Source organism: Cuculus canorus, chromosome 11, assembly GCF_017976375.1.
Source record: "Cuculus canorus isolate bCucCan1 chromosome 11, bCucCan1.pri, whole genome shotgun sequence".
NCBI lineage: Eukaryota > Metazoa > Chordata > Aves > Cuculiformes > Cuculidae > Cuculus > Cuculus canorus.
Genome location: NC_071411.1, coordinates 6,481,766 through 6,502,379, shown reverse-complemented (window position 1 = coordinate 6,502,379; position 20,614 = coordinate 6,481,766). Strand labels below are relative to the sequence as shown.

The 20,614-nt window shown below is 40.0% G+C and overlaps 1 protein-coding gene across 1 annotated transcript in view; it reads left to right on the top strand.

Moving 5' to 3' along the window:
- Window positions 1-20,051, top strand: part of EEFSEC (eukaryotic elongation factor, selenocysteine-tRNA specific) — a 120,018-nt gene extending 99,967 nt beyond the window's left edge. The window contains exon 7 of the mRNA XM_054076901.1: window positions 18,713-20,051. Coding sequence (XP_053932876.1) covers window positions 18,713-18,897 — 185 coding nt within the window. The 3' untranslated portion in view covers window positions 18,898-20,051. The remainder of the gene's footprint in view (window positions 1-18,712) is intronic.
- The last annotated feature ends 563 nt before the right edge of the window (window positions 20,052-20,614 follow it).

Genomic DNA, 20,614 nt, shown 5'->3' with positions numbered 1-20,614 from the left:
AGCATATTTGATGAAATGTTAAACTCATTAATTACATCTCCACCAAAAACCTTGTTTTAAAATTTGTAAAATCAGAAATAAATCTTCAGACCTCAGTGGAGTTGTTTGGAGATGAAGTTAAAAGGAACAGACTGTTTCAACAATGACACTTTGTAAACTTAATAAATAGTATGTTGCTTTTCTTCAGATTAAAAAAGGGTTGTGTATTTCAAGGTACTGTATAAAGAATTGTAGCCTTAACCCCATTTTGTAAGCAGGGAAGCTGACACTGAGATGGAATCATACCATGAACCGATGGATGCCAAACAAGCAAAACTCCATAGGTCTGGGTTTTTTAATTTCCAGTCCAAATGGTCTATGGTACATTAGGGCTCTAATAACTTGAAGCCAAGTTGTTATACAATTTGAGGGCTTCTGTAAGGCAGTACTTGTTCCTCTGTTTTTCTGCAGTATGAGCAACGTTTATTGGTTCAATTGTATTCTCATTTCAACCATTGAATGTGTCGAGTTACTCCCAGTTTATACTTGCAAGACAGTAGAATCCAGTTTACACGTGAGAGCGTAAATGTGCTGTCCCTGCTACACGCAGCCGCGAGCACTCGTATCCCTTACACAGAGCTGTCAGTCCAGGGGCATCCGAGAGCTGACTCTTCTCTCTCTTATTTATTGCTCAGTGAGTTTTATTTGTCTTCTTTAGTAATATATTGGTGGTATTATTGTTGTTGTTGTTGTTATTATGGGTTTGGTGTTTGGTTTTTTTAGGTACTGCTGTGCTGAAACAAAACCAGGAAGCATTTCCTTTGTTGCACTAGATGATGTGATTACTATGTAACAATGAAAGTCCAATTTTTGTTTTCTTGTGGGGCTTTTACTCTTATTTTTCACCTTTTAGGGGATCAGATCTGTTGCTAATACAATGCATAAAACATTTCCGTTGAAAAGTGGAAATTTCCTGTGAAAGCTGGGTAGGTTTTTAGGTCACAAGAAAGTTTGAAATGCACAATGGTTCTGAACATTAACTTTTCATTTTATGTCCCTGGAACTTTAGAAGACAGCCTTGCATTTTTTGGCATTGGTCAAGTAGTCTGGTCTTCATAGACTTGCCGTCTGTAGTGTCTTTGTGCTAAGTGTTCCCCCTGGGGCACCATCTTATGTTTTAATTTGCAGTTTCAGTTGCTGATGTATGCACTCTTCTGTTAAATAACTTTTATTTTCTATGCCATTATGCCTACATACTCTACATGATTTGTGTTGCATGGGGCGTTTTCCCCCTGTTGTGTTTGGAGGGGGTTTGTAATAGAGTTACTGTTGTGTAATTCTGACAAAGTTACAATTTTATCAACAAACACGAAGTGCTTGCTCTGTTCGAAAATTTGTGTTTTCTACTTATTGTGAACTATTTATGCATTATATGAGCTGGTTTTTATCGTTTAAATAACATCCCACTATTTCATGCATACTGCACATTAGGAATTATTAAGGATTCTCTGGTATGTGGAGCACTTACTGCTGTGAACACAAGTGAAGAGCTTCTGTAAACAGTTGATTCAAGATTTCAAAATAACACAAGTGCTGAGAAAACTATTGCACTCATCTATACTGTCACACTTCCATGGATTAATGAGTTGCTGTTTGTTATCTCAGTGATAGAGACTGTTTGAATGCTCAAACCCCATCACAAATGTTCTGTAAGTTCATACCCTTAGATCTCTGTGCAAAGCCCAGTGAAGATGTTCTGTTGTGAGTACTATGTACCAAGGAGTGTATTTGCAGTTACCGAAGCTCAGCTGATAGGCACTAACTTGCTTCTGTGTCCGAGCTATAAAATGACAAATAGTTGAAAGATATATCTTTTGTCCTAAGATCAGGGATTTCTGCCTGCAATTGCAGAGCGCTTTAGAGCAATTCAAGAAAATATTGGGATGTCAGCTGGAGAATGAATTAGTTCTTCTGAGCTCTGACTATGCCACCAGTCTGTGACTGTGCTTTTGTCACTGGTATTCATAAACTTACTGTGCTTAGAGGCTCCCAGCATCCTCGTGCTTCCTAGTCTTCCTACCTCTCTTGCTACACCCTTGCTTCCCTTAAATTTTTAGCTCACTGTGTCTGAGACAGAAAGACATATGTGAAGATAATTCTCTGGCCATTTTATCCATTACTTAAGTGTACCTGTGGTAGGCACGTTAGTGATGCTAATCTGGTCAAACCTGCAGATTTGGTTGTTGCACTTACTATGAAGCGTGTGTAACCTGTTTGTGACAAATAGGTAGTATTGCAATCAGAAAATGCTTTCATTAATGTGGTTGGGTTGGTTTTTTTTTTTGAGATTATGTCCCCAAAATCCAGAAGTTCACTGAATTTTGAAGTGCAGAGCGGCCGTGCTTGGCTTGGGAAGGCTGAATGCTCATGCGGTGCACATCATTGACCTGTACAGGGTAATGTTTTGGTATTCAAAAATATGCAGTACTGAGTTCTGAGTGCAAAACCGTACACAAACACTCGCACACTGTGTATATTGTGGCTGCACATCTTCAGCTTGTGTGGTATGATGTACACACTCATGTACACGCCCACACACTAAACCTTTGCAGGTCAAAAAGTGAGGATAAACTTTTGAACCCAGCAGCTTCCAAATTAAGTACATGTGCAGGGACCACCAGAGCTGGGGTTACCGTATTCCAGAAGAGTGCCGGACACTGACACCCACATATTGTGCTGCAGGAGACTTCTTGTTCTTCCCTTAGAGCCTGAAGGATGATGCCTTGAAAACACAGTGTCCTCTTTGCCCTTTCGTTGTCATCAGAAAGGACAGGCAGCAGTTTGGTGACTTCTCCCTTCGTTATGGAAATGGGACTGATACAGTAATCAGGATGCTACATATGGAGCTTTTTAAATTACTGCTCCTCAGTCTTTTGTTAGCCTTCATTATTCCTGAAGATTTTTTTTCAAGTCATAAAAATGACATTTTTAATATGCAGAATTAAAAAAAAAGGCAATATGAAGAATACGTTTTTGTCAATAAGCTCTTACCTTTTAAACCAGTTATCTTAGTTTCTGCTCTAGGTATTTTAATTGAAGATTAACTACTGTTAAAGAGTATACAAATTTAGGTAGTATATATTGGGAGTAGTAAAATAGGACTCAATAAAAGGTGGGAATAGAGTGGCCTGTCCATTATAATTTTAAATTGCAGAGCACAAACTAACCCTCATTAGAAATTAGCACAGCTGAGCGAGAGGTTCTTCTGAAGTTAAGGCTCTCTCTTTTTCTTTTCTTCCAGTGAAACTCACTAAAAGTAGACTTTGGAGTTGCAAGTTGAGCAGCTCTCATCTGTTTGTTTGGGGTTTTTTTATTATTTCTGCTGTCTTTTTTAATTAAACATTGTTAGGTTGAAGGCAATGAATGTAAATATGAAACAAACCCCTAAAAGTAATTGCTATGTACTTCTCATTTCTGGCTGATGGCATAAATGGTCTTGATGTACTCCTGGCTCGGTATTTTTTTTGCCCAATACAAGAAACAAGACTGGCTCATTCCCGTTTGCAAGCTGATCTTTTTTCTTGCGCCTAGAGCAGAACTCGGATACCACACTATCTTAAGTGTGTACTTTTAAGACATGGGGGCTGATTTTTTTTGTTTGAGAGGGAGTTGAAAATGCTGCCTCATTCTAACCCACCTGCGTGTCTCTTGGGCAAACTACCTTCCAGGAGTTAGGCTTTTCTCTTCCCCATACTATCCCGTATTTCTTCCAAAGGATAAACGGATAGCTGTCCTGGGGAAAATCTCGTTAAGACTTACTGTTTAAACCTATTTGGAAGGGAGTGCATCTGTTAGGTTTTGTAAAGACTCAATTTTTTTCCTTTCTCAGCAGCATTTTTACTAGAGCTGGAGTTTTAGCAGCGTAAGTATTAATGTAAACATTCTGTCAGTCAATAGCTTTGATGAACTGCATGTAAAATGAATGCTTTTATGATCACTTTTATATGAGTTCCCTCATCATCTGTATGCAGGATGAGGGAGTGCTGCTGCCTCTGTCATTTTGATGTGGGAAGGCTGAAATAGCTTCACGAAGCAGGGTGATAGGGTTGGCACATTTGCCCGCACGGAGGGGGCTTGTGCATTACCTGAGGGAGCTCTGCACCCTGTTGTTGTCTGCAGGCACTCGATCTTTAAAAGGGAAATGTGATTAGGTTGTGATGACGGAAGACCTCCTCCTCCATGCCTGCTGATTAAGAAAGGAACCTGGATAAGATAGGACCTCAGCCTTGCCTTAACACCGTAGAATAGTCTCTTGTGCTGCTAGCTTTGTGCAGGCAGAATGGCTTTGTCCATGACCACTTTCCCAGTCCTTCCCTTTTCTTGGGTTTGTTTTTTTTTGTTTGTTTGTTCTTGGTTTTTTTCCTCCTTATAAGAAGGGAGGATTTGAACCACACATTTGCCACAATTCTGCTGCAAAATCAGTAACAGCTGTTGGCACTGTAAATGGCTTCTTGGTTGCCGTCACAGAACCTGCAGTTGATCAGCTCTGCCCTGAGCAATAAGTGAAGACATCAGGACCACTAAGTCTAAGGGAGAGCAAGGATGGAGGGAATTAAAACCCTGAGGCAGGGGTCTAAATAGAGAACACAGGCACAGATGGGTATTGGAAGGGACATTCTGTTTCCTTTTATTAGATGTCTTTTTAGATGCTGTGAAGTGCAAAGGTGACTGGAACAGTATCATAAATGGGAGCTAGGAGAAAGATGCAGGAACAGTTTCAGAGAAAATGTAATTTGAGTGTGAATGTATTGTTTTATTTCTTCTCCTTCAAAAAGCCAGTATTCTGGCAAAACTCAGTGGGCAAAAGATATTCCATGCTTTGGTAGGGTCACTTACAAATCATTTAGGTTGATAGGCTAAACTGTATCCCCGAGTGGTCTTTGAGTGAGTTAGGTTGTCGTAAACACTGATACACCAGCACAAGGCAAATGTTTAACAATTATTTGTCAAGACAAATAAATCTTGAGACGTGAGAACTCCTGAAATGGAGTGTACTAGAACCCAAACTTAAGGAAATCAACAATCATCACACAAGATGATGCCTTTGTGGTTTTGGTAATGGAGCTAATTTATTTTTAAACTGTTTGTGTGTTTTGGCTGGTTATATTACATCTTCTGTAATCTAATTTTTCTCTCCTTCAATGCTGCCTTTTCTGCACTCTCTAGAAACACCAAATGTATTTGTGGGGGTTGGATTTTTTGCAGTGCAAGTCAAAGTAAGTTGGTGTGTTGGCATTGTGCAGTGACTCTGCAGTCTGGGTCAGCAGTCCACAGAGCTGAGTTGGCTGTCAGAATTCACTGGTTGTGGACCTTTTCCCTGTTTTGCTGGATTTGGACCCAAACACTCAAACAGATTTGCATTAGTAGTGGAATCTTGTAAGTTAGGTTGCTGTAGTCCGTTCTCTTCCAGCCAGCCTCTCAGGACACTTGTTATTAATTTCTGCATCTGAACATTGTGAATTGCCTTATTTCTGACCAATGTCAGCACCTCAAAATTTCAGAAAGATGGAGAGAGTCTTTTTTGAGGATGGTTCAGGAAACTCATCTCCTTCCACCTTAAATACGATTTGCTTTCCATGCCCTTGGACAGAGGCTGTAGCTGCATTTTCCAAGACTTCACTGGTTTTTAGAACGATCTGTGCCCCAGGAAGAGTGTAATGAGGAAGGAAACCCAGCCCTTGGGTGCTTGCCTAGAAAAATGGAAGTATCGCTGTGGCATGGGTAGAGGTATTAGGTTCTTAATATGTGCTAGGTCTGTATCACTGTATCTCTGCAACTTGTACTGTCTTGATTGAAGTCTGACTTAGCGTGCCGGTCCCTTTATATAAATGTACAACACTTTGTGTTTGACCTTATCAGTGTTGCTGTTTACTTGGAGCCCAAGTACTGTAAAATAATTATTAGAAAATATTAACTACGTATTCAAAGGTTTATTTCTGGTCCTTAGGACTTGCATGAAAAGGTTGAACTGAAAATCTTGGTAGCAAGAAGAGGAATATAAATTATGCCTTTAAAAATAATGCTGATATTCCTTTGAAATTACTTTATTTGGAGGGTGGGCTGATGGCTTTCTGCATTTTAATTTTTTGAGATTAATGGTATCGAAACAGCTTGAGCAGGAATAGTTTCTATTCTGCAAATCTTTCCTTCCTTTCCCAATTTCCAAAATAACTGGCTGTTTCATTTCTATAGGAAAGTAGTAGTAAAGTTTTAAAGTAGTAGTGGTTAAATAATACAAAGAATCCGTTAAAGTTCAGTGGTGCTTAAGCAGCTTGTGCTGAATGGGGAGAACCATAGTGTCTTAATTAAAAGAAATGCAGGGAACTTATTTATTGCAAAGGGTTTTTTTCTTTCACTGCTAGAGGATTTGTGGGTGACTAAGAAATGTGTAGACTTGAGTTTTTTATTTTATAAATGAAAACCAGATACCCATCTTCATCCTTTGCTGGCTTGTTGACTCAATTTACTTGGGTGGACTTTTTCAACATTTAAAACAAATTAAAATTTATGAATCATTTCTGCTTAAAGGCACAAACTTACATTGATGCAACAGTTAAGAATTCTAATGGTTACATGCATAAATACTGGTTTGGACATGCAAATCTTATATTTGCTCACTCACAAAAAATGCAGATGAAGGTTTTAATAGGTGGGATACAGTAGGCATTACCAGCTATAAGATTATTGCTTTGCTGAGTAACTGTCCAGTTTAACATTGCTTGTCTCTCTGCACCGTTTCCTGCAAAAGCAGCTGTTAGCTTGTAGGGTTGATGTGAAGAAGAGACAATACCATGACAGAGGGCAATGCTGTGCATCTTTCTGGTTTGTGAGGCTGGATTGTGCCGCCTTTGACACGGTCTACCTTGTCTTTGTTCTTGCTTAGAGAGGTTTTTCAGTTTCGCTGTAGCGATCCATATCTGCTCTTAAACTCTTAGGTTTTGATGCTTCTGCACTTGTCTGGTGTGACCCTGTTCAGGAGGGGGAGGTGTTATTCCACCCGGGGTTCATGCGTATTAGATTAAGATCAGCATTGTTTTACTCTATGGTAAATGCAGCATGTGAATTTTTTAAATTGTTTTAATTAGACCTAAGCAAACTTTTTCACAAGCATTTTGTAAATGTGGCAGGCTTTATCAGGAGGTTTTAATTTGAGCTTTTCTGTGTTTGAAAACGTAACTCGGGGAAGGCAGGTGAGTGGTCAGTGGATGTCAGCAGAAAATATAGTTCCTGACAAAAATGCATGTTCTTTTTCAAATATGTTATTTCAAATCATTTGATGTAGTTCAGGATTTGTTTAGGAAGTTGTTTCTGTAATACCGATACACTGAGTCACTGTAATGCAGCTCCAGGCACTGTGGTGGTGTCCATAGAAAAAGTGCTAGACGTGGCTTCCTTGTACTTCTTTGGACTTTCTTTGCGGAAGAAAAGGGAGAGCAAGCTGGGGTGTCTGTAGCTGTACATGTGCACATGCGTAGGTATTGCTTAGAACTGAAGAAGTTGTATTGAAACTGGAATTGTTACAAAGAAAAAGCAAAATAACGCATAAATAGGGGAGGGAAGCAAGAATGTACTCTCTTGGATGTTCCTTGCCAAAGCTGATTTGTACAGCAATGCACTTTCACTGAAAGCTGCGTTTGTTGCAGATGGGATTTTAAGAACACTGGAATTGTCAAGAGTGAGTTTTGTTACGTGGGCCGGATAATTAGTGTTTGAAGTGTAACCAAACGGAGCATCCTGTAACTATAACTGGAAAACACGCTGTACCTGCACAACCAAACCCAGTCTTGTCCCTGGGGTGGCTCTTCTGTACTTTTTATTACATGACTCTTGTTTTTCTCATGCAGCCTGCCTAGCATTTGACTGAGGTCCACCTGGGAATGGCATTTCCCTTCGGGAGCCTCACCCAGGAACATGTGCTGCGTGAGGATGCTGCATCTGTGGGTGTTTGTGTGCTCCATTACAGTGTTCACCGATTGCTGTGTGTGCTGTTGGTCTTGGCAGACTGAAAGATGTTAGGAGGGAAATACACTGTAGAACAGTGAACCCGAAGCGATGTTTTAGGGAGGAAATGTATGAATAATAAAGGAGGAAGAACTGGCAAACATTTGATTTTGTCTCAGTAAAACGAAATTATACATGTTTTGAGAGCCCTTTTCATGAAAAACCGTAGAGAAGGAATGTAGAGTTTATTAAAAGATTGAAAACTTCATAGTAACCCAGGATTCTCATAGTCTTTTCTTCTCCTCCACCTCCCACAACATTTTATTTCACTTATAATAATTAGTTTGAACTTTCATCTGTTTCTCTGGATCAAGGAATTTTCATGCAACTTCAGGATTTTTTTTTTATATGCTTTAAATCTTTCTTCTAAATAATGTTTTTTGGTAACAAAAAAAAAAAAGCCATGAATACATTATAATTTCAATTTTCATGGTGTGTGAAAGATTTCTACACTAGGTCTTTATTGTTTTTGAAGAATTCATCACCCTAGTTAAGAAGCTTAATATAAATTAAAGAAGGTATTAAGGAACATTAAGACATCAAAATGTGCAGCATTCTTTTCCTTTCGATTGCTCCAAATGCAAACAAGTTGAATAAAATGCAATCAAAGGGCCCGTTTGGAGAACATTGAGTGGCTTTACAGCTGTGTTGTAGAGAACCTCTGGTAAGAGCATAATTCAAATAAAAAGGCCTTTCTTTCCTCCTCCTAATTCTCTTTGTTGTGGTGACAACAGACTACAAGCCCGATAAAAATTTAATCACCTTATCTTTTTAAAGCAAATTGCATATTTGTTTACACACAATATACATAACATAAAAAAGAAAATCCCCCTCCCCCTTCTAATCGCATTAAAGGCCCTTGCCTAGAAATTTAAAAAAAAAAAAATTAGCGTTTTATTCTTTATTCTGAAGTCCCATTGTTCAGGATTGCTTTATAAAGGCAGCCCAGGGGAAGATGAATATCGCCAAACTTAAACTCTGGACCAGCGCTGAGCAGCAGATGCCTGGGATGCGTCAGCGGAGTTGGTCCAGCTTAACTGGCTTCTGTGGTGCCTACTCCACATCAAGAGTCGCAGGCAAGATGGGAGGATTACAGACAGGCCTGCGGATCTGGCACTTTGATTTGAAGCTGCTTTGTAATGAATTGCCTTTGATTTTTGTGTCAGATCTGCGAACCTTAACTTTTTCTGCATTGTATGCGTTCCTGAAAGGCTGCTCTAGGAGAGATTGTGTGTTGGGTCTGGTTTTGCTGTTGTTGTCTCTTCACTAGGCTGATGACATTTTAGTCCCTTGCGTTGAATTCAAAACGTGTTTGTTTCCGCTCACTTCAGCGCACAGAGCATGAGCATCATTCATTTTGTGTATTTACTATTTTCTAGGTACTCGGGCACTGACAAAACCTCAGTCAAGTGTCTTCTGGCCCATTGCTGAGTGGCCATGGCCGAGAACTCCCTTGCTGGATATAAATTTAATGCCGCCACAGTATTCTACAGGTTTCAAAATTATGAAAGCACCTATGCTTCGTAGGTCCTTGATCTGTTTCTACATATCTAGCTGTACTATTTGAGACATTTGTATGAGTTTTCATCCTTCTTTGTTTGAGGATTTAATTGTCAGGGACCACCACCACACAGTAAAATGTCTAAAAGTCTGTCTTGTACACCAGTCATCGTAGACTCTCCCAAAGTTTACTTATCATATTGATGTCTGCATGTTTGTCTCCTCCTCTTCCGTTCTGGGAGAGTGCTTCTTAGAGGACCAGTGACAATAACTGTGATTTTAAGACACTGTTCTGTCTTTGACTGTTTTGAATGGTCTTGGATATTTCACGCTGACCTGCCTGTGATTTGTCTATTGTTGAATTGTAACAAGAGCCTGTCTACATTCACAGGCTTCCAACTACATTGTGTGTATTTGTATTAATAATTTGATGTCCTTATTAGTTCCATTGTTTTTTTCACAGTTGCTCCTGTTGTGCACTGGGCATTTCCCATGCACTCGGTTTTGGCTTCAGGGAGTTTGAAGAACATGCCGACTAAAAACACAGCATCAGTAGGAGAGTTGCTTCTCACTTGTAGATATGGTGGGAGAATGAATGTAGGGCTTACGCATGATCTTGGTGACTGCTTGGAATTTAAGTTGCCATCAGGTGTAAACAGAGCTTATGAGTAATTGCTGGTTGATAGATCAGGCATAATTGCAGCCTTGTTAACAAACTGAAAGTGTTTATATAGCCCATGAAGAAATTAAATTGAAAATTCTTTCCTCTAGGCTAATGGGACAGTGTTGGATTTGAGGACAAAACAATTACCTTAATGGTTGTCTCATAGCTCTGCAAGTTGACCCATTGTGTGGTGTATACACTTAATTTGTGTAGCCTAGACCCAGTAATCATGGTGTACTGGAGTTTCCCACATAGTCTTTATTAAAGCCATTCTCTGGTTACAGAAACAAAGAATAGTATAGAGCATAAAAGTCACAGTTACATTCCAGGAGTGCAAAGTACAGTCACCATCTTTAGGAGAGCTGCCCAGGAGGACATAGCCAACAAATGGTTGTGGCACACAGTGTGATGGCAGCTGAACTATATGTTGGCCTATAAAGCAAGATCAGGTTTGGTAGTCTCAACCTATTCATACTGCAGCACGGCCGACTAGCTCAGAAATTAAGATCTCGAGAGAGTCCCTTCATTCCAGAGCTGTTATTTGGGGTTGAAGGGTATGTTGGATTAGGGTTCATTTCGGAAAACTCACTGTGGGAACGACAAATACCCTTCTAAAGCGTGTGGGGGTTTGTGTAGGCTGCTTAGGTAATGATATGGTTGCAGAGCAATGATAGGATGTGTGGTGGAGATTTGTCAAGTACATCTGTCCTTCTGTATGACTTCAAAAGATACTGGTCCGTTTGTATCTGGTGTTCAATTATTACATTTTATTTTTGCCAAAAGAAAAAAAAAAAGGTTAAAATGTGGTCATGTTATATAAATTTGGGAAATCGGATAGTAATTCTGATTATCTTGCTGGAAATGAAGAATTTATAGAACTGCGTATGAATGGCATGTTGACAATGTAATGTGGTTTGTTGGGTGTCCTTGGTGTAGATTAAGTTTAAGACTTAAGAGACGAGAGGAAGGGGCCGGCAAGGCATGTATAGGAAAGTATGGCATCAATAACCATTCAGCAGCTGGTAGGTATGGTCTGGTCCTGGAGCCTCTGCTCCATTTAGCAATATGAAAAATATCAGACTGAAAATCAAGACGCTGACTTCATGCAGAGGGTATGGCAGACTAATTAAAGAAAAAAAATGTGTACCGATTGAGCCTATAAAACTCTTCCTGACCTTGAGAAAACTCCCAGAGAGCTGTGGGAAACTCCAGTCTGTCCCCTCTGAACTTTTTTGTGTTGTTGTTTAAATATAGTAACCGCTTTTTTAATTAAAAAGAAAAATTAGATGGCATTTCAAATTGTGTCCATGGTGCCTTGGGGACCTATTACAGTACAAATTACCCTATACTATTTAGTGAGGTCTTGTTTACTATTGTGTGAAGCGAGGGTTACCGGTGTAAGGATGTAGGACAAGAAGGGCCCTTCTTTGAAAGTCTGGCTGTGCACATGAAAGTGACGCCAGCAATTGGAAGCAATTTGTGGAATTGTTTGATTATATTAATTATGGCACCAGCAAACAGTGCTTGGGAAACAGTTTTGTTTTCTTGCATTCTTTCTTGATTGCTTGCAGCAAAAGCCAAGATACAAAATGTGCCTTTAAGGACTGCCGGAGAGCGCAGTTCAAGCCATTGTGTAGAATTGGCACTGAGCTTGAAAGGGTTGTGTCCAGCTTGATGTGAGAGTTTTCCAAATACAGCTTCGACCTGAACTTCACCTAGGTCAGCCTCTTGAATTAAACAGCTTCTGTCTTCCTCATCAAGGAGGATTAGCTCTTTCCCTGCTAAATAGGAGCCTATAATGAATTAATGTTATTTCCAGTAGTACCACCTCTTATAATTATGTCTTTTAGTCCAAACAGTCCAAGAGCCCATAGAAACTTGACAAATTGATACACAAGGCTCAATTCCACTCGCCACTGAACTGCAGCCTTCTCTGATGTGGGCAACTCTTCCCCGATTTATGGGAAAATGTTTTAGTAGTTAAGGATTTCCAAGCAGAGTCTACCAAGATGAGACTGTGGGAACTGCTCTGCTGCTGCAGACTGGCAGTCGCAACAGCGTTTGGTCAGGACATGGGGCAGCTGACTTCTGCTCAAAGTGACTGTAAGATCTTTTTTTTTTTTCCAGTCTCTGTCATTAAACAATGAATTATGTATATTTTGTGTCGATCCCAAGTAACATGCTGAAGCATTAGTGTAATTCTCAGTTGAAAAAAATGAATCCACTTTCTAGTGTCCTTGGTGATTGGTTGGTTTCCCTGGCCAGCTTCATGGTGTAGTCCTACTAATGTTCACCAGACAGGCAAGGTGATGATAGCAGATGCTGTACCAGCGAGAAGAGAAAAATGAGTCTACTCTGGAGTTGGAAACTCTAGCGGAGCACTTGTGAGAGCTGACGAGAGGTGTGGGAAAAGGTGGTGTGAATTCAAAATAGAATTACAGCAGAATTGTGAAGGGATTTACATAAGTAAAATCCATTGCCTGATCTCTGAAAGAAATTGAAGCTCAGATCCTGGGCTCCTGAGGGTAGCAAGTAAAGGAGTATCCCTTGTTTCTTGAGTGAATCTCTTGTCAACTATAACTGAAATTCTCTAGGTAATCATGATATGCTTGCTAGTATGGGAACACCTAGAAGTAGAGTAGATTGGCTCCTGTAGGAGCACTGTGCTTAAATCTTTTGGCTGGAAAGGTTGGTAGGTATTGACGTATTAACCCTGATGTCAGGTAGAGAATTCCTACCTGATCCCAGGCTCTAGCTGGCTCAGGACTCAGTTTTCGTCCCTGTTCTTTCTGAAGCACCATATGTTAATGACAGGTAGGTGGGATGCCAAGTTAGATAGAACCAGCATTCTCTAGATGACCAATCAACCAGTCCACGAGATGTGGTGTGGCATATCTGATGTCCCTGTTATGGTGTTTATGGGCAGAGTAACATAGTGCTTTTGTTCTTGGAATGCTTATAAAGATGTTCTTTTTCCTGATCAGCTCTGGAATTTTTGCTGGGCTATTGGAAGAGAAAAATGACCATCTTAGCTTGAATAAAATCAAAAAGGTGGTATTCTGGATATCTTTAGCAGAGGCAAAGAGGAGCTACCTACTAGCTATGCAGACTATGGCAAGTACCACTGCAGGCAGCTGGTGAAATATGTTTGCTGTTTTTTTCTATTGTCAGATGAACTTTTGATTTTGACCTGATATCAAAGTTTGCATGAATCGGGAGACTTGAAATCTTTTAACATGACTTTTTTTCTCTATTACAATTTTTAGTGCTGTAAGAAAACTCTGTAATCGTCCATGCAGATAGCATCACGTTCATCAGTGCTAGCTGGGATAGTTAGCAGTTGGCTTTTTTTACAAGCATGCATATGAGAAGGGAGTTGTTGAAGTTGAGCAAAACAAATTATTCTCCCTGGCTGTGCTGGAGAGCCTGCTCTGCACCTTTATTACAACACCTGTTTTCAATGATGTGTTTATCAGTTGCTTAAAAATTACTCCCATCTCTAGCTGGTCTGCAAGGAGATACAGCATTATCTCGCTTCTCATCTGTTACGCGTCTGGCATTTGGTCTTTAAAATCTTCCATTCAAACACAACATTTAGTTAGCTTTGGAGGAGACAGAACTATTCTGAAAGATTGAAGAGTTCTGTGGAAATAGGAAATAGAAATATGGAGATGGGAAATCTGAAAAATAAAGTTGGAAAAGGAAGGAGAGAGATAAAACTCCTGAAGGGCAGAGTAGCAAGTGGAATTGGGAGTCAGGGAAGTAGGAGCTGGACTTCAGGAGAAAGATTAGAGACCACCCTTGGAGACCTTTTCAAGTAACAGAAGACTAATGGGGGGGGAAGAAGACGAGAAAGATGATGGAGGATGTTGATAAGGAAGGACAATATTAAGTGAAGGAGGATGTGAAGTGGAGAATTTATGTAAAAGGTAAAGTAGGATCCAAGCTTACAGGTAACATTTGAAATAAAAATGCATATGGGGAAAAAGCACAGCAGTACTCCTTCGTGCTGCCCTTGGGTTAGCAAAAAGATTTAGAAAGTCAGTTATTGTATCAGCTTTTGTCCTCCTTCCAGCTGAAGTAGTAGAGTGAAAGTTAACTTTGCTGGTTATGGACGTTTATGTGTTTGTTGTGATTTGTGCGCTGGCTGGCCCTCCTCGGCACTCTGGTTCGGAAGCTGCTCCCCAGGCTTGAGCAGTGCCTGCGGGCTCTGCCGCGGGGTGGGTAGCACCGGGCTTTGCTGAGTCCCTGTTGGAGGGAAGCCTGATCAATGGAAGGAGAAAATGAAGCATTAGGGAAACTTTAAGACTTGTGTAGATGTGAGTAGCTGGGAGTAGGGAGTGCAGAGCAAAATTGGTTTCCTATATTTGTACACAAGAAGAGATCCAGAATTCTGCAAGGTGAGATTTCCATAGGAAGGTATTGAAATCTGTGTGTTCCTGTGCAAACTTCTTGTGTGAGTAATTGTAAAACTCCAGGCTGCAATGCATTTAATTATATAAGATACTGCAAATCACTAAGCAGTTAGCTTTTATTTGTGAGAATTGTCTAAAGTATTGCATTTATCGTTCATTTTGTGCGTGTGAAACTGTTTTTAGACTTGGAAAATATTTTGCCTGATGAGGTGTTGCTTTTCATTTCAATTTGAAAATTTAGTCTTTTTATTTTGCATTTATAAATGGCTCAATTTGGATTAAATCCTTGAGACCATGCTGAGACAAAGGATATGATGCCTAGAGTCTGTGTTCTTATTTATTAATAATTAACTTAAGTTGAAACTGGAAAAATGAAGTGGATTAAACAGTTTTACAACTAGATTTTCATATCTGGCCTGGGTTAGTTGATGCTACAAGTGCATTTTGTATAAGACCTGTCTGGGCTCTTCGTGTTACAGACATGGTTATGATGGGTAAGAATGAATTTGCTAGCTTTCAGATATCTTATGTGCCTCTGAAGTCTGCCCATTAATAATATTAATATATAGGTATTTCCCACTGTTGTATGCAAGGCATTTCTTAACTTTGACACTAAAGTCTTTTTTTAACACGTGAACCTTTTCAATTTAATCCATTAGCAACTTGGCAAAATAAAGTAATTGTCCAACAGAGGAAGAAAAAAAAAAATCTATTAACATTTGCTACAAATCCGAGTAGTACAGGCAGCACTTAATTAATGGAACAGATTTCTCACTATGTATTCAAGCTAACATAGCTATTGTTCAGGAGAGATTAGACTCTTAATGTAAGTAAGTTAAACTAGACCTCCATCTAAAAATATCCGTCATTTCAGCTATTAAAGGTCTGATGTCTTCTTCGGTGACAGATATATTTCCCTTCATTTCCTTGGTTTTGTAAAATGTAAAGTATGCATTGTGTGTAACGGGAGAAATCCGCGGAGGTAGATGAAACCCTGATTGTGCCTCCCCGCCTGTCTCTCCCTGCCTGCTCCTTTGTGCTGCTCCCTATCACCGAGCCTCTTCAGCCCTTAGACCTCCTGGCACCAGAGCAGAAAAACAGAAAATGCCATTTGTTAGGGTACGATGCCAGCCACCTAATCTGTTTGCAGAGTGAGGGCCATGGGATCTGATTAGGTAATTTAGATACCATGTGAACTGAACAATACCTGAGCTGCCTTTGGCTGTCAGCCCGTCACTTCGCTGCTAGGAACTACCACGTTCTTCCATTTCTTCTGTAACTCCTTACCCCATGAATACTGTATTTGAATCCAGATAGGTGTTACGGGCTGCAGGTGGGGTATATCTTTACTTCTTCGTGTGTGGATGTCAATGACAGGATGGAGGAGGTGAGATTGCTCAGTTTTAATACATTTTCCCCAGTACAGCTCCACGTGCAACCTATGAAAGTGAAAATTTTCGAACATGAGATTGTTTGTTAAAGCACTTCATATAGCGTGTGGGGCCTCGGATGTGCTGGGCAGTCCAAAAGCTTGCTGGCATGTCACTGGCAGTTTTTGAAGCTGCATTGATCCAAAGTGCTTGTTTTATTCTCACAGCAGGGAGATGCCCGGCTTGCTGCCACCGCCGAGTGTTGCTATGGGGCGAGAGTTTGAGCCGGGGGGCAGGTGAGGGGTGTGCGGTAGCTGCCGAGTGCCTTACTTCAGATACCCACAGGGAATTTTTGGCTGTAATTTTAGTGCCACATCTCCTCCCTTCCTCTCTCCTTTCCGCCAATTAGCATTTTTTGGAAATCAGTCTCGCGAAGCCTACTAACATAAATAGAAATGTTTTAGGATTTGTTTGCTTTAATTAATTTAAAGTGTGTCTTTCTGAGAGGATTTAGTTAAGCATCTTTCTTAAACAGTAATGTGCCAGTAACAGCAACGTTAGTAATAGTGGTAAGACCCAGAAAGGGAAACGAGCTAGAAAGCAAAACAAAATGTTTCTTTGTCCAAAAAATAAATGGTCTTCCCAGGAAAGTAGAGGAAACCCTGTTCAGAGACACTTACAGCTAAGTTTGTCAAAACAGCAGAAAATATACAATGTGAAATAAATCCTTCAAAGGTAGAGAGTAGGACTGCATAAAATTGCTCTTTCTGCTGTTTTTGTTTTGTTTTCATCTTTTTTGACTGTTGGTATTTTTTCTCTAGCAGCACCCAAGATGTTCTTGCAGCTTTCCAAATAGGAAATAAGTTGCCTTTCATGTAATAGTAAATTGTTTTTTATAATGAAGATGGAGAGATTGTAAGACTAATGATATTAACGGGATTTATATGAAAGCATCCAATTAAAAAATCGAAACAGCTGCATCAAACGCGACTATACAATGTAATAAAACCCCACAATAAGTACGTGGTCTGGCCACACCGTATTATCTTGTTTGATTAATTGGACCTTACATGTGCAAAGATAGCCATTATCAGACTTCTCAACCATCAAGGAAAACCAGTCTCAATTATTTTCACAATGAAATAATCATTGCCTTTTTTGTGTTCTGCCATCTGAAAACAGAAAACAGCTACTGCCTGGACTGTGAAATGCAAGATCTTGCAGAAGAGTACAAAGTTGATTCTGCTTGATGCTGAACTTCTGCAGCCGTAGTGTAGATTGTGATTTGTTTAGTTATATACAAAATAGGTTGGGTTTCTTCCCTTTTTTTCATCTTTGCATCGTTTTCAAAAAAGCAAGACCTCTCTGCCTCCCAAAGTCTCCCCGTGGCTGCGCTGCAGGGTGTCAGGGCTGCTTTACAGCCTCTGGTTATGAAATAGCAACTGGACAGTTTCCTGGTTTTGCTTCAACACTTCCTCATTTCCTCCCTTCCCTTTGCCGTGGGGCGGGGATGCCGCCTGGAACAGTTTGCTCCCTGACAGAGCAAGATGAGAAGGTGGGCTCTGGTGCCACGTCCCCCCGCAATCAGCTGTAAGTGCCTCTGGATGTATCCGTGCTGGAGCAAATCACCTGCGCTTGTAGACCTCCTGTCTCCAGTAAATCATACACATCTCAGTCTTTTTGTCAGGCTGTGATATGAGAATCTGCATCTGAATTTCAATATGAGGGGAGAGAAGCTGATAAAGTGTTTGAGATAAGGTTATGTGACACCACAGGTTAAAAATACCTGAACTGAATTTGGCCAAATGCCTGAGAACCACATTGCGGCGTATTCGGGTGGCACTGAATGAGCTTCCAAGGAGTTTGCTGTCCTCTGCTTTAAGAAAGCAATTCTTCAGGAGTGGCCTTTTAGGAGCTGCATCGCTCTTGTTTTCCAGTGTGTCTTTGGGCTCTACTATCTTGCGTATCTTACCTAAAATGTCACCAATGTGTCAAATTAAAAGAAAATATAATAGTGTACCTAACCCCTAGCTATTTAAGAAGAAAAGGACAAATATTTTAGTTTGGCTCAAATGTCTGGAGAAGCACTTAAGTTAGATCCCCAAAATCCTGTGCAGGTTAATTCTAGTTCCCCTAAAAAGTGACTGTGGAAACTCATAACAAATCCTGTGTCTTAGCCAAAAAAGCCAACCCAACGAAAACGCTTGAACAACCTCAAAACTGTGTAATTTGTTAAAACCTAAACATTGTGCTTCTGGCAGGTCTGGGAAATAGACTAAAGACATTCAAGAACCCTCTGCCTCTTAGGACTCCATATAGTTTTAGTATATTGATATTCTTAGTGTTGAGAAGAAACGTTGGGAGATGTGAGTAAATAATAGGAAAGGGCTGCTGAGTAAAAGGCTTTGACCAGGCACGTTGGTCTGACTTCTTCGAATTTTTCCTATATTTAATACTTTAAAATCTGTAGAAGGATACAGTCAGGGTACTGCACTGGATTTGGGGTATCACATTTGTCAACTGTTTGAAAGCTTTTTGTGTTTTTAATGTGAGCTGCCATTTTCCAGAAGCGTGATACAGAAATGTGACTTTTCTAATACACCTGACCTACTTTCTTACTTACTTTGATTGATTTTGGAAATAAACTTACCTGTTTATTTTACACATTTTTACTGAAATGTGATGTTGAGCACAGTTGTCACGTGTGCCCTTGTCTTTTACAGATGGGCTGAAGCCAGATACCAAGATGCTTCTTACTGCTGCCTCCAAGAAGAAATCTAAGGCAGGGAAGGGGGATGCAGCCAAAGAGGAAGAAAACGGCAAGAATGACTCTGCCCAACCTGTGACCATCTCTCTTCTCTTCAAAAGATATGTCTTTGACACACAGAAGAAAATGATTCAATCTTGAGAAAATGGAGGGGTCTCTGATTGCACCTGAAAGACCAGACTCTGAAATGAATTCAGGTGGAATGTGTTTCTTGTCTGAGAACATTAGACCTGTTCTGTCCTCACAGACGGAGCCTGGGAGCTCCTGCTGACTAAGTGCCCCCTTCCAGAAATTTTGCAATCTGGTTTTGTTCTGTTAGAATGTGGTTATTTTGTTGTCTTTGTGATGTGAACCTTTGTGGCCTCTTGGAGAATGTCACCTGCTGGATGGGCACAATCGGGCGTGCGTTCTAATAGTGGTGTTTTTCTGGAGAATCGTTATAAAGTTTCTCATGATTTAAAAGTTTGCTACCAATATTAATCTAAATGCAGTCAAGATGTGAATTTCATGCAACCCACAAAGTGAAGCTGATTAGTCTAGGTTTACTTCCCCAAGCAAAGTTGGGGACAGAAAGCACATAATATAATAGGTGAAACCTAAAATGGATGTTTCACATTCCTTCAGCTGCAACTATGTAAGATGCTATCTGAGAGATGGTATGGATCTTTTTTATAAATGTGATTTATATCTAGAAACGTTTTTCATATTAAATATAATGATGTGTGTAACTGAGAGTCTTAATTGTTCTGTTTGCTGTTCCAAAGGTTCAGAACCTCCCTTCAGTGACATTTTATATAGCTTTTCTGAATTTCCTGCCTGTTCTGCAATGAATCCTACTCCAGAATTGTTTTCTTTTTTGTAACCAAAATGTGTGTGAAATCAAAAGTTGCCTCTGGAAATAGTCAAAGCTTTATTTCATTAAAATAATGATAGAAGATTGCAGCATAAGCCTTATAAAATGAATATCTCTAAGATGCTTTGGAAACCATTAGTTGTTTAATGGGGATTTCATGATTGCTTTAGCTCTTCCTCTCAATTTCATGTCGTAGGGTCATAAAAAGAAGAGCGCTAGTATTATCCCTTTTTGTTATTTGCAAAGCGTTGGACACCTTAACATGAAAACTAACGATAATTCCACAGGTACGAGAGCTGCAGCGTGGAACAGAAATTGGACTTGGGTTTGGCAGTATGGAAAATGTTAGCTCCTGCCTTTTGAACAAGAAAAGTATACTGCTTGTGCATGTTAAATATCAGCCTGTGACCCATCTGCTGAAGCCACCCATAGAAAATGACCACGTGTATAATCTAAGTGCATAAGGTGGATGTGGAAGTAAATAACTGTAATAGATTGTTACATTCATTCTTATTGATCCTATCACTATATTATTAGTAATAATCAAAGTCTGATTAGTCAAATATCCATTGATGGGCGTGAGTCCATCATGCTAATATGAGCTTGGTTTTCTTTCAGTAATTTTCTTTTCCTTTTGATTTCTAGGTAACCAGAGTGGATACAAGTGGCAAAAATATAAGCAACTGAGAGGATATTTACAGCTGGACAGTTGTGAGACAGGGCAAGACTGGTGTCTAGACTAGGTTGATGATGCCCCTTTAAATCAGAACAGACTTAGTGCTTTGTGGAATAATCCCAAACACTTTCTGCTGAGTGAGTCCCAGCAAAGCTTTAGCACATCCCTTAAGATTATGGGGTATGCTTTCCATGTGATCCCAGAGGAATTAGGCAGGCAACTTTAGCTATGGCTTAATGTGACTTGTGCTGGCAGCCTTTCTGGTAAATGTAACTTTCTATAATGAAAAAAAATGCATTGCACACCCCTATCACCTCTCCTTCCCCATT